The sequence below is a fragment of the Grus americana genome, chromosome 14, assembly GCF_028858705.1.
Source record: "Grus americana isolate bGruAme1 chromosome 14, bGruAme1.mat, whole genome shotgun sequence".
In the NCBI taxonomy this organism is placed as follows: domain Eukaryota; kingdom Metazoa; phylum Chordata; class Aves; order Gruiformes; family Gruidae; genus Grus; species Grus americana.
Window position 1 is genome coordinate 406,792 of NC_072865.1, and position 25,802 is coordinate 432,593.

General features: G+C 50.3%; 2 protein-coding genes across 7 annotated transcripts in view; one reads left to right on the top strand and one right to left on the bottom strand.

Annotated features, from left to right (window-relative positions):
* The window catches only part of DPYSL3 (dihydropyrimidinase like 3), a 39,746-nt gene extending 38,669 nt beyond the window's left edge, over window positions 1–1,077 (top strand). For both annotated transcript variants that reach the window (XM_054842060.1, XM_054842061.1), the window contains exon 14: window positions 378–1,077. In XM_054842060.1, the coding sequence (XP_054698035.1) occupies window positions 378–466 (89 nt within the window). In that variant the 3' untranslated portion in view covers window positions 467–1,077. The remainder of the gene's footprint in view (window positions 1–377) is intronic.
* A 3,183-nt stretch (window positions 1,078–4,260) lies between these two features.
* STK32A (serine/threonine kinase 32A) overlaps window positions 4,261–25,802 on the bottom strand; it is a 33,548-nt gene continuing 12,006 nt past the window's right edge. For 4 of the 5 annotated variants that reach the window (XM_054841769.1, XM_054841770.1, XM_054841771.1 and 1 more), the window contains 9 exons: window positions 24,093–24,266; window positions 20,633–20,670; window positions 14,866–14,955; window positions 11,065–11,162; window positions 9,801–9,917; window positions 7,486–7,611; window positions 6,298–6,426; window positions 5,895–5,959; window positions 4,261–5,501 (listed from right to left, as the gene is read on the bottom strand). In XM_054841769.1, coding sequence (XP_054697744.1) covers window positions 5,408–5,501; window positions 5,895–5,959; window positions 6,298–6,426; window positions 7,486–7,611; window positions 9,801–9,917; window positions 11,065–11,162; window positions 14,866–14,955; window positions 20,633–20,670; window positions 24,093–24,266 — 931 coding nt within the window. In that variant the 3' untranslated portion in view covers window positions 4,261–5,407. Of the gene's footprint in view, window positions 5,502–5,894; window positions 5,960–6,297; window positions 7,240–7,485; window positions 7,612–9,800; window positions 9,918–11,064; window positions 11,163–14,865; window positions 14,956–20,632; window positions 20,671–24,092; window positions 24,267–25,802 lie in introns of those variants that run through there. The other variant, XM_054841773.1, reaches the window with a different exon arrangement.

The window sequence follows — 25,802 nt, forward strand, 5'->3', positions numbered from 1 at the left end:
GGGGCAAGCTGGGCACAAGAGCGGAGTGTGGCAGGGCGAGACCCTGCGTGTCCCTTGAAGGACATGGCTGGAGCTGGCCCTCCGCCCCGCTGCACCTTGCAGTAGAAGCAAGGAGGACTGCAGTCACGCAGGTGCCAGAGCAGCATCAGACCCTGCTCTTGCTGCATGGGTCTGTTCATGGAGGAGCATCTACAGAGACGTTCAAGCCACTGCTGCCTTCGGGCTTGTTACTGGAGATGGAGAGGGAGCAGGTTGCTGTAGGCACCTCGGGAGGCCCTTTGGCAAGACCCTGGGCTGCCTGACTGCTCATTCCTGTTAAGAAAATGTTCTTAACTTCACTTTCCCCCTTCCCTTTGTGCTATCTTGTCCTCTCCCAGGTACCCAGATTGATGAAGGCGTTCGCTCGGCGAGCAAGCGCATCGTTGCGCCCCCGGGAGGCCGCTCTAACATAACTTCCCTGAGTTAAATGTCCCTGCCGAGATGGAAACAAAACCCCTGTTCAAGCGAAGGAAGAAAAATGGTACATTGGTGTTTAAGAAGGAAAAGCAAATAAACCTGTTCTGAAGAATCAATAAGCCTCAAGCCTTATGTTTCACAAATGCTACTTGCTACCTAGCTTTAAAGATACTGCTTCATTTTGTTTTATGCATAGCCTTAAAATTCTGTTGTTGTTGTTGTGGGTTTGGTCGGGTTGTGTTTTTACTCTTCCTTTCTGTATGCATGCCGCTCAGACAGGTCGCTCGGTTCAGTGTGTTATTCGTGTTGAACGTGTGTGGGATGCCACGGTGTGGGACAGCGGGAACGACTCGGCGTGGGTGAACCGGCCAGGCAGGCGAAGTGGCGGGGCCGGCCGGGGGCACGGTGTGGGACGGGGAGGGCAGGTTCACGGGAGCTGGTAAGGGCAGGTGGGTCTGTGTCGTGTTCATGTCCTTCATCTCCACCCAGCGCTTGTTGGCGTTTCACCACGAGGCCCATTGGGGAGCCCAAACCATCTCTGTAACAGCTGTCACAGCACCTCGTGTAAGGAGTTTTACTACTTTGTACACTTTATTAAAAAAAAAAAGTTGTTCCTTCAAACAACTCGTGTTGCTGGTTGGCTTTTTTCTTCCTCAGGCTGCTGCTGCTGGGCTGGGGTGGTGCGAAGCTGTGCCCCGTGGGCGAGCCGGGGAGCTGGGCTCCAGGAGGGGCTTTGGGCGGTGGTTGAGCTGGAGGAGCTGCAGTGCAGGGACAGGTTGTCAGATGGAAACCGTGTGGTGCTCGCTGCTGTAGTGTCAGGGTATTGGTGTAGCTTCTCTGGCAAAAGCCATGATATTGGCAAAACTGTGTTGCAAGTGTTTGCAAAAGCCCGTTCAGTTTGTCCGTCCAGTCTCTGGCTGCAGCCTGACCTGGCCATCGTGGCCTGTTCATGCCCGGCGAGGGCCTGTCATCTGTGTGGTGACAGAGACCAGCTCTGCACGGCGCTGCGGGACGTGGTGTTTGGGTCTTCCCAGCTAGGGCTGGCTTGGAAGCTGTTTTCTGTGGGCACCTGTGAGTTAAATGCTCCCCTTCCATCAAGCAGTGTTTATCAAACCGAGGGTCACAGCCTTCTAAAGCTTGCAAAGCATGCAAAACCCCCTCATTGATTGTTTTTTAAATATTACAAACATTAAGTGTCAATTTAGGCTGTGCTAAATAAATACCGTTTGGGGTTTTTTTTTCTTCCTTAAGTATTTGACCTCGAAATATTTATTTTTACATGCCTGCAACTCAGACAGGACAAGTTGTCCATGCAGCAGTCCTTAAGGGGCCATGCCAGAATAGTTGTGCCGGGGGTGGGGAAGGCTGTTCATACTTAGAAGTTTTGTGAAGTAATTAAGTAATTAAAGATTTTTCCCTGTTGCCAGGAAGCGATTAAGCCAAGACTGTGCCTCTCTTTACAGAGGAAGAGGGGAAAGGAGAGATGGTTTTAGAAGTCTTTGGGAAATTTTTAAAGATGCAACGTTCTTACCATTTAAGTTCTTGAGGTTTGGGGTTTTTTTGGGCAGCCAGTACAGTGGTATTTATGCAGCAACAGATTTTTTCCCCAGCTAGGAGCAAGACTAGTTTCCTTGTCTGGGGCTCCAGATAAACACATTTATGGTGTATGAACCTCTCCACTACCCGCACCAGAGCGAGGTGATTGTAGCTGTGCGCTGAATGGGGGACAGGTAGAACTGCTGGCACGGTCCCTGTTGACCGCACCTGGCCCCAGACCCCCCAGACCCGGTGTAGGACTGGGCAAAGAACAGAGGATCAGTGGGGAACGCTGCAGGTGCTCTGGCTAGCCTCCCTGGGAATGACAAGCCTGAAGGCAGAGAGACATGGAGCCCCCTACCCCACCCAGCATCCTACTGCTAGAAAGCAGGGATGGCTGGGGAAGGGGAGAGCAGGAACACAGCGATGCTCGTTTGGGTGTGCTGTGACTCAGCAGGAGAAGGTGGCTTTCCCATTGCAATGACCCCCTTTGAGCACTCTTACTGGTGAACTAATTCCACTCCAGCTTTGCAGCTCCCTGGACAGAAAATGGTCGTGCTTTCCCAGTTGGTCGCGCCCACAGCAGCAGTGTACAGTGCTGCTGCTGCCCCCTGCTCCCCAGCCCTGTGCTGCAAGTATGCCAAGAGCCTGACCTAAGAAAATAAAACCAGGCTACCAGGCACAGCGTGTGGAAGAAGGCGCTGGTACTGCAAAGCATCAGTCTGCGTGCCCGCAGGGCACGTGCCAGCTGTGCAGAGGAAACCGCGGCACGCTGCACAGCGAGTGCCGCAGCCCTCAGTCCCTGCAGCCTTTGCCCAGAACCAGCTTCACTTTACCCCTGCCCCTTCATGTGATGGCAGCAAAGAAACTGCTGTAGCCCTCTCAAACTGGGGGGGCTGCTTATCTTTATTGTGCAGCCGTGAAGGTACGTACTGCCATGGCACCATGTCAGGAAGAGGATGCGCAGTGCAAGTCAGAACAGGCCCCTTTGTGTCCAGGGAGGTGCGTGCGTTGCTGTGCCAGCATCCTCCCTGCATCCTATCTGTTAACACAGATAACGGGACCTAAAATGGCATTTGGTGCTATTCACATCGCTGTGAGGAATCACTGCAAAAAGAAGCCAGATGAGTGAAAGCAGTGCAGAAACTGCTCCATGGGGGTCAGAGCCAGAAGTGTGCAGGCACAGAGGCAAACACCAGAGCGCTCTCAGCACAGAGGGAGCGGAGCAGGAGATCCCCCAGCATCGCCCACCACAAACCAGACTGCCCAGAGAATCTGTCCCCCAGAGGCGGTGGAAGGGGGCCTGGCCGGGACCCTGTGCAGACCCATCGTGACCATGCTGAACTGCCCTGCTCGGCCTTTCTGAAGCACAGATGTGCTCTGCTGCATCCCCAAGAGATGCTGCCAGCACGGGGAGCCCCAGCCGCAGCCCCAGCCATCTAACGCAATCCGCAGGACGGCTCATGAGCGGGTCTGAGCAGGGGAAGGCGAGGCTGCTGCGCCCTGGCAGTAAGCCTCTCACACAGCGAGGCCGTACGCCAGCTAGGGAGCAGCCGGCGATGGGACACCCCACCACCATCATTGTAGGAGGGACCAGAAAGTGGAAGACACCTAACTAAAGCTTATTTTTGGGCACGATCAACGACCGAACTGCTCAGTGCTGGGATGCCCGCTACATGCCACTGCAGAGGCGAACTGGCAGACAGGACGTGCTGATCGGTTGCTGGGACAGGCGATCCCCTGCCTTGGATTCAGGCATGCTCGGGGGGAACGGAGCAGTCACAGGGATGGCCACTTGCCTGTGCACATGCATAAACCACACATTTCCCAGAGCAAACCAGACAGCCGACATCAGATGGATGACAGAGGGATTATTCATGTGTCAGTCTAGCAGCAGCAGCTATGAAGACCACTGGGAAGTCTACTGCACACAATCTGGGGTTTTTTTCTGTGTCAGTAACAGATCGAATCCACAGGTCCATAGGCAGAGGGTGTCTGAAAGTCTTCAACCAGAGGAAAAGCAGATTTAAACTGAGAGGTGGCTCTAGGCAGGAGGAACTGCCCATTCTGCCTTGCTATGCAAGTGACCTCAAAAGTAACACTGACTTTTGATCATCTGGGAAGGAGCCTGTCATTTGTTGTTGGTTTTATTCAGATTTTTTTTTTTTTTGAGTTGATAAGATTTAGCCAGAGAGAAGGACAGGAAGGCACAGGGGATACAAAGAACACCTTTGGGCAAATGGGAGGCAAACGTGGGTTCATCACGCACTCATCATATTGCTGAGAATAGGAAAAATGTCAAATAAGGAGAAGAAACATCAGATCTGCAAAAGCATTTAAATAATAGTGTTATTCCCAGCATTACCATAACAGAGATGCTTTGGCTAGTCTCAGTCTTGGCAAAGACTGCACCAGGAGTACAGCTGTTGCTGCAAACAGTAGCTGCTTAAATCAAGTGTGATTTCAATGCTAGATTAAAATACACATTCAAATTTACCTCTGATGTTGGAAGCCAAACCCCATCAGATTCAGTGAGTTGCAGCAGTTCAATGTGATGGTGAATGGGTTTTTCTGGCTGGCGTGGAAAAGCATCTGCATGCCGATTATTCACCAGTGCCTGGCTGTTACCTCTTCATTTCCACATCTGTCCGCAGGCCCTGACCACCCACCAGCCAGCCCCACTCTGCGAGAAACAGGTACAGGACCCAGCACGGAGAGAGAGAGGGAAACCTTTGCTGCCTCCTCCCAGCTAGGGAAGGAGATCATCGCCACTTCCAGCCCTCCGTGCCCACACTCACGGGACGTTCGCAGGAGGCGTCTGTAAGCAAAGGCCGCCTTTGTCGCTATGCGCTGGCGGAGACCCTGCAGCTGAGAGCGGCCTCCTCCATCTGGAGCAACCAGCTGTGAGCCTGTGAGGGAGTCCCGACCCCACGGAGCCTGGACCCACAGTGCTGTGGCGGACCCACCACCAAGGCTGGTACTAGTGACAACACCTCTGCCAGCGACGCACACCCATCCCTTCGGTTCTGCTGCTGGCAGTCGCCGGGCAGGCAGCACCAAGGGCTGTGATGCTGGCTAGCCAGGCCCAGAGGGTGAATACTGAGTGTCCCATCCATTTTCACGCGGTCACATTCCTGCCACCAAGAAAGGCAAAATAATAGGATCAGAGTCTAACTGAGCGTGGCAAACTGCGGAGGCAGCACCCACAGCCTCGCCCCCCACGCCCAGGATCTGCTGGCTGTGGGGTGGAAGGCAGAGGCAGCGGGTGCCCCAGCTCCCGCCCAGCCGCCCTGCCCTGGGCTGTCGGCAGCGTCCCGGCAGCAGTGGATGAGTCCGGTGGCCCAGCTTCGTGAAGGTGTGCGCGTGGGTGTGCACTGGCCCCGCGACGAAAGCTCCATCAGGCGCTGTGCTGCTCTCAGAGGCTGTTGTTCTGGTTGTCCTCCTTGTATGCGCCGCTGCTTTTTGCCAGTGTTCTGGTCCCCTGGGTGTCGTGGGGATGGCGTCTCACCCTTAGGGAGAGAAAGGGATGGTCGAGCTGAGGGGAAGCCCAGGCAGTGCCAAGGCCCACGCAGTGGTGCGGCTGCCCGGGAGCATCCCGTTCCCAGGCGTGAGCGGCCACTTGCCCCGCAGGGGCTGCACCGAGCCCCCGCAGCAACGGTCTGCCTGCACGAGCGGGACAATTAATGCAGTGCGTGGCTGTGGGCCCAGCCCTGCGCCTCTGGAGCAGAAATGCCGCGTCAGTCCCCGGCAGACGACAGATCAACCAGCATTCACCAGTACCCGCTTTCCTCAACTGCCTCGTCAGTAAGCTCACACCCCCTCGTCGGCAGCGTTGGCCAAGATGGCCCGGAACCCGAGGCAAAGGCCAGAGTCCCTGATGCTGCCTCGGTATCGGTACTTACTTTTCTCTGTTGAAAACAATGAAGTCCCTCTGGAGCATCTCTAGGTGCTTTTGAAGATGGCAGGCCTTTCACATTTGAATAGAAAAATAAAGAGATTCACAGTTGACACAGAAAGACATTACAAGGACAATTTCAAGGAGCTATCTCTATATCTTTAGGTATAGAGCATCTTTAGCATGGCAGAGTGGAGCATGGCACTAGGACTCACACAAAACTGGCGTGTATACATGCTGCCTTCCACCAAAGGGAGGATGTGGAAGAGTCTTGGGAATAAAGTTGGTCACAAGGGAAAAAAAAAAACGGTCTGTTTGAACAGCTTGCTGTGGTCTTACTAGATGGCGATCAGCTTGCTTGGAAAATAAGAAACTTCCTTGACCACGTGCTTGTACCTGCTTGCTCTCACCTGGGAGGAATTGCTTTTGCTGGTGTCTTTCTCCTTCTTAGCCAAGCGCTTTTTTTTCTTGTGAAGAGGTTTGGATTCAAGGATCATTTCTTCCAGTTCAAAGGTTGGGTCACAGTTCAGTCTGCCTTTCTGGGGGGGAGAGAGAGGTTGACTTAAGTGACCAGAGCCTGTCTTGAAGGGTCTCATAAATTGGACTGCATCTGGGAGGTGAATTTTGTAAAAAATAAACTAATTACAACTGCACACATAGCCAGCGCGCCTGCTGTACTTCTTACATGTTTTATCAGTTCCCTCAGCCAGGAGACAATGTCAAGGTGTGGCAATTTCTCTTTTTGTGCTCACTGCTTCTACTCAGCCCTTTGGCTGCTTCAACCCGATGGCGAGGATGAGGACGGTGTGTCTCGGCTGGGTTGTGCCTCTGCTAGGAGGAGCCCAGCAGCCTGCGAAACTGGCTTTAAAGCAGTATGCATACGCCCACCACAGAAAACCACCAACAGAGGGGACAAAAGCATACAATTAACAAACAGCCATAGTATTCATAGTTTAGCCCAACTTTTGTTTGGCTGAAAAACAGTCGGAGTAACACAACAATCCTTGGATTATTTTCCATAAGGGTTATGTCACTTCTGTGCTGGTTTAATCCAATTAAAAAAGGATCAGAAACACTAATCTACTGTATGTGTTATTTTACTGTGAACAATGGGCTTGTTAGGGAGAGTCATTACAGGAAGGAACAATTATCACAGAACGGCGGGTGATCTCCAGGCTGCTAATGAGCCTGTGTCTGTTCATTGGTTTTTTGCATGTGAAGAACCGGTCCGAAGCCGGGCTGCTGAGAAAGGCGGTTCAGCGCAGGACAGCTCACAGGCACTGTCAGCGTATTTCATCTCGCGTGCCACGGACAGTCCCGAGCGTGTGACGCCAGTTCTGCATCCAGAAGTTCTGGGAATATTATAAAGAGAGCAGATCGATTTTGGGGCACCCGCACTTCGCAGTCATCCCCCGGTACTCTTTATTACACCCACAGGAAAGTGAAAACTTTGCGCCTGCCCCTCCTTCCCCTGTCCCTTAGGACATCTGGTGCTCTCGTGGAAATCCGTAACAAGTTCCCATGACCTGGTGCCAGGGCAGGCTGCGGTGTGTGATGCCTGGGCACGTTGAGAACCTTTTGAATTAAAATTGCCTTACCGTGGGAATGAATTCCGGCATTATCCTTTTCTGGAGAACAGCATCCCAGTTCACATCCGACAGATACGGAAAGTCCTGGATATCTTTCAGCTGAGAAAAACGCTTCTCGGGATTTGGCTCAAGCAACTGCAGCGAGAGTTAAATGGAAGAGGTGAGAAAGTGAGACCCTGAGATGCGAAATCAGAGATCAGGTACGTACGGACGTGTCCGTGGCAGAGTTACACCAGGTAACAGCTGGGCAGAGAAATGACCGTCAGACTTCAGCCTGTGCCTCCGTCAGTCGCTGCGTTCTGAAAAGCAGCGGGTTTTGCCCGAGGCGGGTGGGACTCTCAGAAGGAGCCGTGGAGCCACCGAGGGCTGCGGTGACGGTGTGCGGGCACGGAGCCCCAGGACGGCTTTGCCTGTCAGCGGTAACGGGGCAAGCGGAGGCCCCGGTGACGCTCTGCGTTGACAGCGGCACCGCGAGCGGGTGCCTCTCCGGGTGCTCTAGCTCACACTCACTTCGCCAGCGTCTGCGAGGGGCTCACGATCTTCAGATCTATTTATTCTCATTTTTATGAACAACTTTTATCCCCGTGTTAGAAGCAGGTGATGAGGCAGTGACGTTAAACAATTTGTCCAAGGTTAAAAATAAGTGTTTGTTTCAGAACGGGGAGTTAAACTCATGCCTTTGTGTTCCCAATTTAATCCTGTATCAGTAAAGCATCCCCTCCCTTCTCACTCAGTACTGGAATACTCGTAAGTACAATGCCAGTGTGAAATAATGGATTCACACTGCTTATTTTCAGTATTTTTGTAACGTTGCTGTAAGAATTACTTGCGTGGAAGGAAATGATTGAGGTTTGTCTCTGAAGTTGAAGGATTCAACATTGCATAAACTCCTGATCGTATGCACTCTGAAAACCTGCCGGGAACACCCTCCGGAAAGGGGTGGATGAGGTGACCCCCTCCGGCCCCGCTCGCACAGGCTGCGGCTGGGTGTGCACAGCGAGGGCTGCGCAGAGCGTGCGGTGCACAGGCGTCCCCCGCAGCTCACTTCCTCCTGCGGGGCTCTCTGCTCCTGCCCTAACGCGAGCGATGCGGCTCTGCCGTGAATGATAATTTGCCTTGAATGTTCATAAATACAAAAAGTCACCGGAGATGTTTGAGCCAGAGCAGAACCGCGTTTGGCCTCATATATAATACATATGGCTGTTAAACCGGATGCAAAGGGGCGCTCGGAAATCTAAATAATTGTGACATTGCATTATTTATTCACAAGGGAGCCTATATGGCTTGCGGCATGCTGTGGTCCAGGGAAAAACTTCCGACATAACAACACAGAGGACATCTGCAGTAAATATCGCTATATTACTGCTAGGCTTAATGAAATATCAGCTCCATTTACTTTTAAGCAAATGGAGATATTCTTCAGTTTTCCTCTTGGAAAATACACCATGATTCTGTCTCAACAAAGAACTGATGTCTCATTTTCAGTAAAAAGTTTCAGAGTATTTAATTACAGATGACAAAATACTTCTAGACACTATTTGGAACAAAAAATAGATGAAAGCTACATTAAGTACTACTTTATTGCCTACACTTATTTGAAAATTAGAAAACTATTTACATACTTTCCAAAATTTGCTAGTGCTGTTAGGTGGGGCTCGGTATTTCAGCTTTGCTGCCGCTGTATGCAAGCAGCGTCCGACACTGTCAAGCAACAGCTTCGTTTATTGAAGACGTGGCTTCACTTCAAACATGACTTCAGCTTCAAAATGATTCCAGTAATGATTTTGAAGCAATTTTGATAACAGCTTTATTAAAAAATAATTACAGTGGTGCATAAACCTCATTGCATCAAAGGATTTCAATAGTATCAGCACTTCTTGCAAATCTTTTCACTACTGGGAAACGTTTTTTAAAATTATGCATTTTTTTGGCCAAATTTATTGACACATATATTAATATCTACTTCTGAGTTACGTCCTTCCAGAGAGATAAAGTTACCGGAGAAGCTCTGGAAGCAAAGACCGCACGTGTCCTTAGAAGAGATGCATTAGCAGCAGCCGCGCTTGCCAGCACAAACTGCATCCCCATCGGTCCAGGACGCCGTACCGCTAGCTGGTTATTACATTAGAGTGGCTACAACGTTAAGGGCTGGATATTTATCATACGGTGCCGTCCCAAGGTCACTAGCACTGCGTCTGGACACAATTTGCAATGAATCCCCACAATTTACCGCAAAGCACGATGGAAGGACTCGGCTGCTTTGAGCAGGCGCCCAGGTACCGTCCATCCCAGCCCTGAGCCGCCCGCCCCACGGCTGCCCTCACCTTCTTGATCAGCGACACCATGTCTGTGGACCAAGCGGCAGGGTACATCACCGTGGCCGTCCTGAACACGTGAGCGATTTCATTTGCGGAATTGTTGGAGCGAATGTGATACGGCCTCTGTGAAAAACGCCACAAGGAAAGCATTTTAATTTATCTGTTTTTTCCGACTCCTTGGGAAATCTTTTTAGAGCAAAGCAGCTTCAAATGAAGTCTCTTGGTACGCTCCCCAGGCTGCCTGTTGAAAGTCCCTCCCTGTGTGATTGTAGCTCGGTTGAAATAAACAAACAAAATAATAATGTCAGCAACAACGACGATAACAACGAGCTATTTAAACAGCGTGACAGACTGGAGGCAAACCCCAAAAGTTAGAGTCGTTAGCCAGCTTGTGTTTGCTTGGCCTTTTCAATACTTGTATCTTAAAAGGCTATCCAAAAGGATTTTATAGATATGGCGCTACGGTTAGAGCACTCCCAATATTCCCCGTGAAATGTGTTGCTGGTTTCAGTTCTTCGCTCATGTTGGAGATGACAGAAGTAAAAACGAGCCGGATGTCTCCCACCCATCAAATCAGCTAGAAAAAATGATTTGCATTCTGCAAAGATTGATGATAGAGTTTCTTAAAAAACGTGTTTTGCATGCTCGTACTGAAAGAAGTTTCCTAGCCTCACAAGATTTTAAACAAGCTTTTGCTTAGAAGAATGTAATTTAAATAATTTTGTCCCACTTTTTTTACACAACACTTCCAAAACACTAATCTAATCGTCTGTCTACAAGGCCCCCAACCTTACCTGAGTTAGAAGCAGAACACTGACGTGACAGGCAGGGATTGTGCTTTATTAAAAATTTACACGTTGCGGTTTGCTTTTGCTCAAACTGCTCAGTCTTATTACAACAACAACAAGATTTTCAAGTTTTCTTTTTTCCCTTGCAGGACGGGAGCTCAAAGTAAATTATATTGCAGCCCAAACCTCAGGAGCTGTCACTCGTTAATCGGCTCAGTTTGCCTTGCCCAGCTTACGCCAACCCAGAGGCCCCTGGGCGCAGCGGGGAACTGTCGCAACGTGCTATTCTGTATCGCGACGGTTTCTCTTTGAGCTCTTGGGTGTGCTCACAAGAACCCTCCTTTCTGCTTCCTATGCCTCAATAACCCCTAAAGCCTGGAATTTGGCTCGGCCCTTTCATCCCTGTTATACGGCATTAGCCTTTCCAACAGCGTTTAAGGAAAGAGACGGACGGACGGGGACAGGAGCCGCGCGCGCAGTACCCGGGTCCTGAGCAGCTCGTAGGCAGTGATTCCCAGGGACCACCAGTCCACAGCGAAGGAATAGCCGGTGGGTTTTGTGGAGTTAAACATTTCAGGTGCTGCGAAATACAGAAAAAGGAAAGTTTGCCTTGCTGCAATCTCCAGTGGAAATCAGCAACACAGAATGCTTGATGCATGCCACAGAGAGCATCCCTGCCGTTCTGCCTAGGACACAAATTAGCATATTACCCATTACCACCCCTTTGATAATTTCTGCTTTTTTGTTCAAAACAATGGCATATGGCCGGTAGATTTGTCCTTCACCGAAACACCGCAGAGGCAGACACGCGTCAGAACGCACGGGTTTCCCTGCACCACTTCATCTTTTGGTCTTTGTCAGGTTCCTCAGCTGCTGGCTCAGCCTTGCGATGCACCGAGGAGCCTCGGCGTGGAGAGCAGAGCAAGCGTGCGTGCAAACCGCGCTGCGACGCGCTGAGCCGCCCGCCGCCGCTGCTCCCTGCGGCTGCACGGCAGGACCTGCCGACCTCGCGTCCTGCTCGGCACCGAGCGCCGTCTCGGCGTGAGCCTGACCTGACCCAGTTCCCAGCACGCCGGCTTAGCCCAGCTATTGGCCTGCGCTGGAACAGATACACCTTGCATCCTTGACCCTGCTGACTGCATCTGCAACCGGCACCGTATGACACGTTTTCTGCTGTGTTAAAACCCAAACAAGCGTTTCAGCTCCTCTGTGCCTTACTCTCCCCACTGATGAAATGGGACTGTCACTAATTTCTACTCCAATGGACTGTTACAAAACTTAATTGATTAATGTGCGTAAATGATGGGACGGCCTTGAGAAACAGGTGTGCTTCCACCTTTGTAACTGGAACGTTTACTGTTCGATAAACACAACCCAATTCATCTGGATTACAGAATGCTTCACATAACTCCTGTAATCACTAAGAGATTCAGCAGACCCAATTAATTTCCTACATTGTACAAAGTGCTAAAACTCCGACCGTCCTGGGCAGAGCCCTTCCCGCACAGCCACGGTCCCGCTCCTGGGGCACCCGAGAGCCCCCCGGCCCCCTCCACGTGGATCGCAGTACTCCTCTGCCCCCAAAGCCCCAAAAGAATAAACTCCTTTTGCTGCCACAGGACTTGCCCGTTATCCCACAGTAAACGTGCTTCGGAATAAGGACTAACCCTAATTCATGGAATCTAGGCATAAAATTGGCCCGAGCGTCTCCTCACCCCCCCCAGAAATCCCCTCTGCCCTCGAGCAGCACTCAGCAGATCTCCACGCTGGAAAGCGGTTCCCATCCCACTCGCATCTCTTTGTTCATATTTAAAGTACTTCGCTCTGGCAGAGCCCAAATCCAGCCTCACGCGGGGAATGAGGACAGCCCCTCAGAGACATTAACATGCAGCGTGAACGCAGACACGGTGACAACTGCACCCTTAGCACGGAAAAGCAAGTTTTAGCTGAACAAAGCCTGAGAGCCACAGCTTTTTAGGAGGAGGTTCCCAGGCTAATAGGAAGTGGGTGGAGGCACAGACTGAAATGCTCGCTCTTAGCCAACAGATTTCCCTTTTGAGAGTAAGGAAAAAAAATACTGCAGGATTTATGTGCCAACTAGGAGGCAAGAAAAAAACCAAAGCAGGGAGCAATGCTTTCTTTTTGTGCATGTTGTTGGTTTTTTTTTAAAAAGGCTTGCACTGGTGGTGCACAGGTGAAAGGTCAGTTTGGTCATCTTGATAAAAGGGAGATTCCCAGGGGATTGCCCTAGGGGATTGGGCTGTGCAGCAGCAGCAGCAGCAGCAGCAGCAGCAGCAGCAGCAGCAGCAGCAGCAGCAGCAGCAGCAGCAGCAGCAGCAGCAGCAGCAGCAGCAGCAGCAGCAGCAGCAGCAGCAGCAGCAGGAGCAGGAGGGAGGCTGTGTTATTTAATTCTGAGAGACAGTGCTACTGCATGTGAAAGTATGTATTTTGTGTGGGAGGGGTTGTGTTAGCTGTATAGAAATGCTTTTGAGTGGTTTTACTTCACTTTAGAAAGTTGAATTTATGGTTACAAAGGCTTTTCTGTGTCATGTTTGCACAGGAGTTCTTTTAGCATCAACTCAGGATATCTCTCTCTGGTTTGTTACCTGCGTGCTCTGGCCCCAATTCCTCCCAGGTATGTCAATGTTCTTTTGCTTTATGTTTATTAACTGTGCTTGTGTGATAACTATCAGATGGGTCTCTTGCTGTCTGAAAACTCAGCTGCTTCACTGATTTGGACAGTAAGTGAACATAAGTAAGCCTCTTGTACTCCCCCTATAAAGGGGAAAAAAAAAGCAGCAATTTTTTTTTTAAGTAGGAAATGAGGTCTGCATAGGGAGCAATCACTGTGTGTCCTCCTCCTGTGTGTGTGTGTTGATTTGCTCATGAAAACTGTTTCTCCAGCTGACCCAAGGCTGCTGTGGCGTGATCCACCTGCTCCAGAGCCACTTTGCTCCAGGAGTCCATCCTCCCATCGCTCCTACAGCTGCCTGACATGTTTCCTTGCCAGGGACTAGTCCCATGCCATTGCCTGGAGATAAAAAAGCTTCCTAAAAACTGCTTTTTTTTTTTTTTTTTTTGTGAACTGAAGAAAAAAGGGGAAGGGGATGGTATGTAACCACTGCAACCAGCCCGGCTACTCGGCTCTGTGGGTGCCTGGAGGCTGCTGCCACACTTCCATAGCACCCACACTGTGTGCTCCGTGCACCACCGGCAGGTCAGCGTGCAAATGTGCTGAGCACTGGGGAACCGACTCAACAGCCCTCCAGAGCCTGGCCGTGGCTTTCCCTCCGTACACCTCCGTTCCCAGGGCTGCACGTGGCTGGTTTTCACGGGGTGGCAGAAATAGCCACATCTGCTGCTACCAGCACAACAGGAGGGGTTTTCAGCAAGACTGAAAGATAGGCTCAGCGTTTCTCTTGCAACTGTGACAGCCACTTCAGCACCAGCTCTGCCTCCCTGTCCTGCGGGCAATGCACATCCGTCACCGCCGTGCTCTGCAGACCCCAGTTACAATTGCCCTCCCGTCCTGCTGTTTGAAGGCAGGACGCCGTCCTCAGCGGTAGAGATCAGAGCTAAAGCCTCCCTCGCCTCCTCCTGATGCAGATCTGGCATCGGCACGGCCATGCTCTCAACTGTCAGCCTGACACCAGAATATGGGCTCTTCCCTACGGCGCTGAGCGGATGCTGCAGCCCAGGAAAACAGCAAGTCTTGAGTCCGCTCACTTGGCCTAAACACAGAGCAATGCTAGTTTTTAAAGCAGCCAGTTTATGTAAAAATTCAAACTATGATCTACTGATGCAGCAGTGTAAGACGTGCTAATGTGCTGAGGGACCAAATACAAGCCTTTGTGCTTCATTTGCCTTCTCAAGGGTAGCAAGAGCTTTTCATCATTGCTACGCGGCTTGACTGCTGCTTGTGCAATGCTCTGGGATCTCAGGAGTGCAACTATCTTTATAATAATAAAAACCATGCTGTACAGTATGGCATAATGGCACTACAATCTGTGTTTGCGGTACACTCGCTTTGGGCTCTCGTGTGGAATCAATAGACAGGAGACACATTTCCAGCTGCATCAGGGTGTTACCGGGGAGGGACTCCCGTCGCGCTCCCCTGCAGCACCTCTCGAGGTTGTTCCTCATTTCAAACAATTTGGTTACATACCAGGAAGAACAGAGCTCAAACTCTCATCAAAAAGGACTTCATCTGTATCCCACCACAGCCGTCAAATCAAGCCCGTAAAACAGAAATTCCAGAATACGTAGTTGTTATTGGTTCTTACCCATATACGGCTTTGTGCCAGCAATGGTGGTGACTTGTATTTCTTTAGTCAGCATGGTGGCAATATTGAAATCGGTGATGTGCACGTGTCCTGAAAGACAGAGGTTAACGTGTAACTTGATTTGCCTTAATTTCACATGAGAAACAGCTTTGAATCAGAACCTTAAATACTCTATGGAAAGGAGCTTCCAGGAAAAAAAAAATATTCTGGTGGGAGAACTGAGAAAATATTTTCAGCTTGCAGGCTGCATAGATCTTGTTACATTAAACATCCCCTTATTTACCCTTCGGGGAACAAAAGCATGGAGCTCTCCAAGAAGTCATTTAATGATGATTGGTTTGAGTTTTCCTAAATTTGGGGGGGGAAGAGAAGCAAACCTCTCTCACAGAAAAAAAAAAATCCACTATGTTTTGGGGGGAAAAAAAACCCAAAATCCTTGATACTTTTTGCTTTCTAGCTACTTGGCCTTTGGTGTTCGCAGGTACTAAGCGTTCTCTCCATTCTCCTCTTTAGAGGATGTCTCTAGAATAGAACAAAATACCTTTGGCAGCAAGCGAAAGAGCCTTGCGCAAGAAATTAAAACATCATGAAAACCCCCTTGGGGGGGGTAGGAATGGTTTCTGCTATCACTGCTACAATATGCACAACTGCTGCCTGCAAATGGAAAAGGAAATAAGAGGTGGATGTGATTTGCAGCGATGAGAAAGGAAATGCTCTTGCCTGCTCTTTTACTTGCGCCGTTGTTTTTGCAAGCACTTAATTTATTATTCCTTCTTCACTGAACTCGTACTAGTGAGCAGACCGGTCGTGTACAGCAGTACGGGTGATCCATACAAGGCTGGCTTCGCTGAAATGAATTTCTTTGAAACTTGTGGGTTAGTTCAGCCTAACTCTTCATATACAACGCAGGCAGGCTTTTCTTCCTGACCTCATGCATCTTCTCCTAAGGCACTGAGCTTGCTCATCCCTGACAGAGCTGGGCTCATTATCAAAAGTTCTGTATGTTGTGTTTTGCAGACTCATCGCCCTCCTCCGCAGTAACAGAGGGCGGCTGAATTGCTGTTGTTTTGTCGAAGCACAGAGATCAAATCAAAGTGGCTTTCTACTGATGGAGATGCTATGACAGTACTTCCCTCGGTAATTAGCTTCAGCAGCTAGAAATTCACCGCTGCTTTAGTTCAGGAGTTAAAGTAGAATAAAATCACCTTTTTATGTCTAAAAGTTGATACTTTGATAATGAACTCCTGTTGTCTCGTCTGGATGCTACGAAACATTTAAGTAAATCCTTCCAATTGTGCCTATAGCCTATGTATCTGCTATGTGAACAGTGATACCAGTTTGCCTGCTGCAAATAGCCGATCTAGCTGGGAAAAAAAAAGTAGAATTTGTGATTTACCCTGAAAACAGTGTATCACATCCATGTGCCTGCCTGTGTCTCTTCAATGACACGTGCGGGGCGTAAAGCACAGCAGCCTCCTGCCCGCACCCCGTGTTAGCTGTGGCCAACGTGCAAAATGCACCCTGGAGCACAGGCATCCAAACTGTGTCCCCTGCAGCTGGGGAGGATGGCTGGGCGTGCGCGTACGGCCGCTCTAGGGACAGGCTAGGAGCGGATCGGACATCCGTCAGAACCGGGGGAAGCAGGGCTGCCACGCTTTATGCAAACCCGGGCACGTTCAGCGCTTGGGCCGTGAGTTCTCAGGGACAAGGACCACTGGCTCCTGCCTCGCACCGAGCCCTGGTCCCTACGCCTCCCGACACCGCGGCCAGGCACACGGACCGGGCAGGCATGACGCTTATCCTGGGATCACACCGCAACACCTACATCTCTGCGTCTGGTGAGGACGAATAAATCCTTCGGCCCCTCCCCAGGAAGTTACCATCCAGCTTTTCAGCAATTTCACGTTCCACCGTCAGACTGCCTCGGCCAGGGCAGGCGCAGCTCAGCGGGACAGCGACCGGCTAACAGCCCCGGGCAGTGGGACCAGTCTGCGCCCGCCGGCTCCCCACCGGGACACGGGTTTCCCTGTCAAATCTGCGGTGCTTGTCAGGCTGGAGTTTGCAGGAAGAAAGGAAAACTTGAGGTCGCTCTGGTGAGCCGGGGGGACGTGAGCGAGGTGTCAGAGCCTGCCCCTTGCACAGTACCCGACCCGTCTGTCAAAAGCACGTGTCTCTCCTCGCTGCTTACGCGGCTGTACGAAATCAGCTGGGCCCTCTCTCCTCCAGTCTGCCCGCTGAAGAGCGGGCATCGAATCGCTGGGGAGTACTTGAGAGAAAAGAAGGGCGTACAACTGTCTCGTCTGGCTACGTCCTCTACGTCCTTGCATTGCTTTTTCTTTCATCTCTAGCTCTCATTCCACTTTGTGGGCAGCTGTTTTTGTAAATATGAATCATAAAGACTTATTAAGAATTTGATATTCCAAGCACAAACGTGCCTTTCTCTGGATGCATCTTTTAAATTATTCACTTCAAATACATCACACGTTCTATAAACCAGCCCACTTGGGAAATTACCAGATCAGGCCAATGAGGCTGAGGAAGAAGGCTCTGGACGGTACGACGAGGCCGAGCAGCGTCGGCGGTGTTACAGAACGGGGTGGACGGGGTGACCAGGCATGGCAGCTACTGGTGACCGGGAGGGAAGCGCTGGGTGTTGCTGCTGGGCTTTAGGGCTTGTGCGGTCCTGATTGCTCAGCACCTCTGACTGCAGCCAGTTTCGAAACAGCACAGGCAGAGCTGTGCGCTGGGCACCGTGTCCTTCCCAAAAACCTGCCCCTCTGCCTCAAATGGGCACTTGCAAATCAAGCCTCTGGTTCTGCATTAAGGCAAAGAATTTTCTTATTATAGTCAGCACCTCTGTTACTGCATAATTCCTTCACCTTTCTAGAGCATGTTTTGTGCAAAAAAAAATGAGGCTTCTGCAGATTCAAGATAGCATTTTAACGAATATGAAACTAGAGATATTAGGAGCTGTGGGGTATGGAGGCTCTCAGACAGACTGTGCCGTAATGCTCTTATCGGACATCAGAGAGCAAAGGGGCTATGTGTGCAGTGCCTGAATCGGCATGAACGCACCCATTTCAGCACTGCCCTCGAGAACCTTTCCGCAGTGGTACGAGAAAAAATACTGAGCAAAGCCATTACGGGGCTTTTGCAAAAAACCTCTCAGTTTTACTGGAGATACGAACTGAGCTTTTCTTCAATTTTATTAGACAAATGACCTGGTCAAAAATTCCTGATGAATTAGTCACAATTCCTGGAAACTGCCATCTGTTATATTCTTTTATTCCAAGGTGAGCTGTGCTGTTATCGAGCCAAAATGATAGACTTATTATTAAAGGAGGAAATACTTTGTGCTTGGAATGACTGTTGAAGGTGGTCAGCTGCTGAGGATTTTTTCATTGGGGGACCTGATCCAAATCTCTGATGTCAAACAACTGCTTTATTTATTGCACAGAAAGATATTTGCCAGATATTCTACTTTGTTTATAGCTTGCTTTCAGCTAAGAAATTAAATTGGTATGGTAATACAGAATGTCACCAACCAGGGTGACAAAGGCAAACGCTTGAGGTGTGTGGGAAGTTCATGGCAGTCGGCAGCAGGACAACCCATTTCGACGCGTGGCATCACGAGAGGCATTTGTACCATCGAAAACCTGAACCAGCCTCCCGCACACAAATCAGATGATGTGCACGAGGGCTCCTGCAGCCTCGTCAGCGATTAGCATGAGCAAAAAGGGTGCTGGGGCTTGTAAGCGACACGGGCGCCTTTCGGTATGTAAAACAAAGGGTGGAGGAGTCACGGCTGGAAAGGAAGATGGGCCACAGGGCAGAGGCAGGGGGCAAGAAGAGTCTAAAATGAAGGACTGAAGTCTGATTGCTGAAGGTCTTCAGGTGCTTCATACTCTCAGGGGACTGGTCTCAATCAAGAAGACTATAAAAAATTGATGTTAGCAAATAGCATATATTTAGTGATCACAGCTGTGAAAGTCTGGTGAAGGGAGAGGAGAGGGAATGGGGAGCTGAGGCTCCATTCCACGGGGAAAGAGATACTGAAAAGCAAGCACAACCCGCTCGGCTGAACAGAGATAAACGTGCTACAGTAACAGTTGCTCTGGGGACAGGAAAAAATTGAACTGTGTGCGCACCAAGCTTTCTGTATGCATGAGAGGACACAGCTTTGCTGCCACGGATGAAGAAAAGAAATACTACAAGTAGTAGTTGGAAGGACACTGAAGTCAAGGGTACACCACAGAAAATAACTCCGCAACCTCTGCAACAGACAGTTAAAACATCACAGCGAGCAGAGAATAGGCTCAAAAATCAACCCAAACTGCAGTGTCATTATAGGAGTTTGCAGGTTACGTCCTGCTGAGCTGAATGCAACTGCAGAGACCAGCTGAGCCTTCTCCCTCTGCGGGGCAATGCTGACCCACATTTCCGTGGCTCTAGAGCTCCCTCCTGGGCGGCTCTGCCACCCCGGTCCTACGGGGCGCAGGGGTAGGGCGGTTCCTGGAAGATGGTCTCAGGTCACCGTGTCCGCTGGTGAGGACTGGCCAAACGCATCCCGCACCGCGCTGGCTGGGAGCCCGGCCCTGGATGGCCGAGCGGGGCCACGTCGCATCGGCAGACGCCGGCGGGAGGGAGGACGGGTCCCTGCGTCCGTCTGTGCACGGGGCAACAGCAGGACAAGCACCGAGTGAGGCAGGAGAGACGCTACTGCACTTGGAGGCAGGAGCAGCCTTGCTGACAGCTCCTAAATAAGTAATTAGCTAGCACTTTGAAATTAGAGGTCATACGCAGAATGGGTAGAGCCTGGGCTCGGGTGCTGCCAGGCAACCCGAGTCACACACACGAGCCACGGCGATTCCTCGGGAGCTTCAGCTTCTCTATTACAGCCTCTGAAGCGATGATGAATTCAGATACGCCTTGTCCCTGCACTGACTCTTTCCCTTTGAGCGCCTTGCTGTAGTTGCTAATGAAGATTTCTCACAACAAGCCAGTTACACGAGTTTTCAAAAAAATATAAAATGACAAAGTGTTTGTCTAATGAGTTAAAAGCTAATAAATATCAGACAACTCGTCACTGTGAAAGCTTTGCCAGGACAAAAAAAATGTGTCTAGAGAGCAATGCAAGAACACAGTTAGAGTTTTGCCTGAGAAAAACACTAAAGAAAAAATGATAGCAGCATCTATAATATACCCAGCCCCAACTCCTCTTCAGAGCTGCCTCTCCACATCAAACGCTCAAGCAAAAAGAAAATACCTGAGTGAAGATTGTCTATTCAAGCACAACAGCATACGTTACACACAGCCTGCCATTACCTGAGCACTTCCATGCAAATGATTACATTTTGAGTAAGTTTTAGGCAAAAGCCAGAAAGGTCTTAAAGTAAGGTCTGTTAGGCAACTGACAACAAGCAGCACAAGACGCGTCGTCCCTGCCGATGCCTTCTAGGGCCACCGTCGGGTCGGTCAGCCAGGGGAGGTGCTGATCAAACACTAAGGCACCCCCCGAAATACCGCAGCATCACAGGGTGCCCAGTGCCCTGAAGGTGTAAGATGCTGCCGCTCAAAAAGCAAAGGACGGCAAAGGACCAAAGCAGGAAGGGGTGGTCCCATTCCTAACTGAACTGAGGGACGGAAAGCAACACAAAACGAGGACAAAAAAACACAAAAAGAGCAAGCACCTACACTTCAACTTGGATGTCCTGTTTCTGACTCTGCTTTTACGCATATGCACGACCACAAAGCAACTGGCACTTACCACGCTCATCCAGTAAAATGTTGTCAGGCTTGATGTCTCTATGAGAAAAGGCAGAGAAGGGGAGACAGCCATTAGCCTAGAAAAGTGACGGGAAACACGGCTGCAGACGCTCGGGCTCTGGAGGGACAGGCTTCCAGAGACGTCATGCCCTAGAAGGTGTCTGCTGGGGCTCTTCAGCTCTGATGTTCCTGCAGGGTTTGATTTAGGTGTAAGAGAATGACTAATCGAACACCAAAAGCAGAAGTGGTGGTACGGGGCTACGGCTGTGAAGGCTGCTGCAGTTTGAACCAGCAGCACTGAGGTCGTTAATCTACAACATTAGAGCTTCTTTTTATTATTTTCCTCCTTTTACTTCTTAATCTGTTTCAATACTATACTGAGAGCCATTCCCCATTTACTCAGTAAAAAGAAAATTATTTTAACATCTTTGTTCTAGAAACAAATGGGTTTCCCACAGGTTTTGTTCCTTGAAAAAAAAACCCCACAACAAAATAATACCCACAGCAATGCTGTAGGGAAATGCTGTCTGTCGAAGGGAGAAAACGTACACCTGATATGCCTGCTGTATCCACCCGAGTGACTTTACAAGACATTACCTGGTTTTAATGAGCTCATTACACCAGCCCGAGCCGGGCACCTGGAGACTGGCCCACGGGAATAACCCTGCACCGCCCCGATGCTTCCCACCCGGCCCAGGGGCTCAAAGTGGAGAAATGAGCAGGTTTAGGGTTTTATCTTTAAAAATGCAATCACTAAGATGATAAAGTTTGAATTCACCTAGCCACCTGGAATCACGAAAAGACAATATATCTAATTATCATGTAATAGCTTACAGTTCTCTGGCGTCTTTTCACCCAACCTACGTCCAGTGGGTTATGAACAGCAGTGACCTTCCTCGTGCCATCCCCCATGGCACAGGGGACCGCAGGGACAGGCGTCTTTATCAGAACGGGGCAGCTTCAGGTAAGCGGGGGGGTTTTCCCCGTCAGCGCAGCAGAACTGTGCCACAGGTTAGAGCCAAACAGTCCAGGTGGTCAGAAGCACCAAGGTATTTGATAGTGAAAAAATGGTGATGCCACACTTGGTATTTTTGAGAAAACACTAATTTAAGCAAAAACTTAAGGAAATGTTTCAGCAAAAAGAGCCTGGAAAAAAATGGATTCTTTGAATCTCTTGATACAAAAATATTTGCAAAGTTTTGAAATTAACCATAAAGACAGGGGTTCTTTTCTCATCCAGTTTTCATCCTTTTTTTTTTTTCAAATATTATTTTTTATATTTCCACTGGGGTCTTTTCTGATCTCACTCAGTCTGGTATGCAGCCTATGGAATTACACCAGCACGGTCAGATCATTCCCAGGATGCAAACAATGAACAGGGTTAATTTTGTTTGTTGATTAATTGTATATTTATTTTTTAGAAACCGGTTATACCATTTCCTAGCCTGAAAAAAGTAACAAATATTTCCCACCCTTCTACACGCGGGTGGGAAATCATTCCAGCCATCAGCCCGTGTTTGCCCTCTCTGCACAGCTTAGTTCAGGCAAAGCCAGCCCTCGCTTGCCTCTCTCCTGAGGTTCCCAGTTGCGGGTGCTGCAGCGCAATTGACTCAGCCGAGTCACTTTAGCAATCTAATACTGTCCCCCTGGGTTAGTGTTAATTAAACAACTTGCATTACAGTGTTAATTAAGCAACTTGCAAATTTTACAGGCTGCCACACACGTTTTGTTGTACTCGATTCACCTTAAATACACATAGCTGCTCGAAATGCACATCGCAGCCGAAACTTTAGCTTCTCCCGCCTATATTTACAAATAACCCTCTGGGAAGTCCCTGGGGTTTTGCCCTGTGGCTGTGCGTTCGTGCCTGCCCTTACGCTGCAGCCATAGCAGGACGCCAGCGCACCCCTCGGCGACGCAGGACCGCAGCCCCCCGGGCACCCCCCGCGCCCGTAGCTATCACGTCTTTCATCGATACGAGCAACAGTCTCCTTCTCCTGCTGACTCGTTCCTACAGCATCGAATCATGAAAAACCTCTAGCCCCTTAGTCCTACAACACTGCTACTAATTGTAATGCTTTACTAATAGAGAAGGATTTCTTCCCTGTGCCCCACTCCGTTTGCTCAGGCCAAGCCAACAGCGTGAGGATTTACCCCTCTGCCCGGGACAGAGGCAGCATTTCACGATGTTTAATTCATGCTCATCCATTATTTGGTGCGGGTGAGCAGGTGCCGGGCGGAGGTGGCCAGCGCAATGCCCCTGTCACCGCACGCCGGCGTCGTGTCCCACACCACAGCAGCGCCCATTGGATCGGAACGGGGCAGCTGGGATGGCCTGCCTGCCAAGATCGGGTGCATCAGGGTAGAAATCTATGCAGGTATAAAACAAAACAAGCGGCATGAAAGATGAGACCCCTGAGAACGCGGGAAGTGTCCCCAAGGAGGTCTGGCTCCGACCGAAGCAGAGCAAAACCTCTCTGGGGCTCTCCACAACCACGGAGGACGTGCTACAGGCACGCCAAGCGTCCGCCTTTCTGCTTTCACATCTCAGGACTGGCAGCCAGACGCCACGGATGTGAAGAAGCATTAATCTTCACCAGCCCCTGAATAGCGTGTTCCTTCCCTTGCTAACGACCAGGATCATTTCGATTTTACGTTTCGTACCACGCTTTGTTTTTATACCTCACAGGAATGCTCCTTTGGAGTGGTATCTATAAGTGAGATAATCTTCTCCCTGCCTGTATCAACCCTCTGCTAGTCCCTCCCTGTTCGTACCCCCTGTTAGCAGCTACTAAGTGAAACCCCTGGGCCCCCGAGGTTTGCGTTGCCCAGCACGCCAGCAGAAAACAGCGGCACGTCTGTCCGTCCAGAGCCAGCCCCTGCCTCTCCAGCCCGGGAAAAGCTCTACCTCCTCTGTTATTTTGCAGGTCTCATTTGCGTGAGAAGAGCTCAAATATTTTTTCACTGGCCATGAAAAATCTTGGTGGCCAAAAAGAAACTCTCACCGCTTCTAGGAAGCAATTTAACCTCACACAGAAAAAAGCTGCGTTTGGTCCCATTCCTTGTCTTTCAGTGCGGTACAGAGAGGGGCACAAAAGGGAGACACCTCCGGGTGTGACAGCAGGGGAATTCTGATTGGTGACAACCACCCTCCCTGGACCGGGACGGATATTAATGAGCTACAGCTAATTAAACCTATTAGAGACAGCTTTTTGCAGGGTCAGCAAACAAATCAAATATGCTGTAGCATAGCCATCCTGGAGGGAGAAATAACATCCTCCCTGCTGTACGTGAAATGCTTTTCTCTGGGAAGCCTAGTGTTTTACCTAAGAGCAAACGTACGTGGGAGAATATTTTGTTTAGCTCTTAAGCTTCTATTTGTCCTTTCACGTCAAAGAGAAAGGCGTCTGCCCCGACTGCGGTCTACGAGCATCGGTCCACCTCCGTGGTCCCCAGCTGACCTGTGGATGATGTGCCTGCTCTGCAGGTAGTCGAGGGCCAGCACCAGCTCACAGATGAAGAGTTTCACGGTGCCTTCTTGGAACCGCACGTTTTGTTGGAGATGGTAACGCAGGTCCCCTCCAAGCAGCAGGTCTACAACCATAAACATATCTTCTTCATCCTGGAACGAGTACCTAAAATGGCATAAGCACAGTTCAGGGACGACAACGCTAAAAAAAGACAGGTTAAAAAGGGGCATATGGTACCTCTGGGAATACTCATACTTTCTTGGAACTTTTTCACTTGGTAAATAATAATTTCATGACCTTTCTGTGCTCCATTTCTCGCTACAACTGAACTCCTACCACCTACATTCTCAAAACAACTGAGACGACAATAATTTAGCTTCAGATCCATAACCATGTCAGTGCAGCGTGTAGGAGCAGCTACCAGCAGGCCCACTAGAAGAACAGGAACCCAACGTTTTTACGTCAAATTTGTTACTATCAGCCACTTCTAAACCAAAGCCACATCCAACCCCATTACTCTAACGCAGCTTGCTGCTAGCTTCCTTCCCCCTAACAGCTGCGAAGGGAGACGGAAGGAGTCTGGCAAGCGGGCGCAGCTCTCAGGAGGGTTTATCACGGGGTGCGAGTGGCAGTGACCGACCGCACAGACCAGAAAGGGCCCAGGAGGTGCGGACCAGGCACTTTTATTTCGGGGAGGACCTCATACCGACACTTGGTCACTGCTTGCCTCCCGAATTGCCGGGCAGCGTTCAGCGTGCAGCAGGTTCGTTTGCTCAGCAGTTAGCTGCTACAAGTTAATGAAACGCTTCCACTTAGGATGTATGAGGAGGAAGATGGCACCGCTGCCACCCACTGCACACCGTCCGGAGAGGCTGGCCACAGGCAGCGACCGAAACAGCTGCCGCTCCGGCTATGGAGGGGCGCAGCTCTGGGAATCACCCGTGTCACACCTGTGTGGGTGCTCTGACAACCGTCCGTAAAGCCTCCGCTGCCCCAGCCAACGCTCGCCTACGTAAGATCCCTCCAAGGGATCTCAGAAGATCCCTTCACTTGCTGCGGAGTCCCGGCTGGCCGAGCAATCGGTAACTCAATACAGCAGTGGAAACCCAGCTTGGAGCTCTGGATAAACGCTGTCTGCTCCCCTTGGGGTTCACAGCTCTTTCAAGAGGGACATTTTGTCTTTGCCAAGCGCCCAAGGGAACTGGCCACAGGAGCAGCGTAGAGAGGAGCCCTAAACCAGCAGGCACAGCCCTGCCCAGACTCGCAGCCAGTGGATTGTGCACCGGGGGCACTCGGAACCGGGCTCTGGTTCTCCTGGCAGCAGCCTGTTAATAAACTCATTTGCTCAACACAACAGGGGATGCAGCTGCTCTCTGCCGTTCCTCTTTAAGTGACCTCATTTGATGCAATTATTTACCAAGCGTCCCTTTGAGACAGTCTAACAATCAACTACGAGCTTTTTGCTCATGGATTTTTTCTTACCAATACACCGGCTTCTTGATGTGATGAGCAGCACCACGAACCAGAATATTACTCCACATGAAGCTTGTGCTTGTCTGGAGGGTCAAGGGGACTAACTTCTTGCTTAATTAAATGAGATTCCCCTGAAACCAGAGCCCCGGCCCATGGAACGGACAAGCAGCCCCACCTCCAACGAAGAGCCTTGGACCGGTCCCTGCACATGCGTTCCCCAGAGCACCC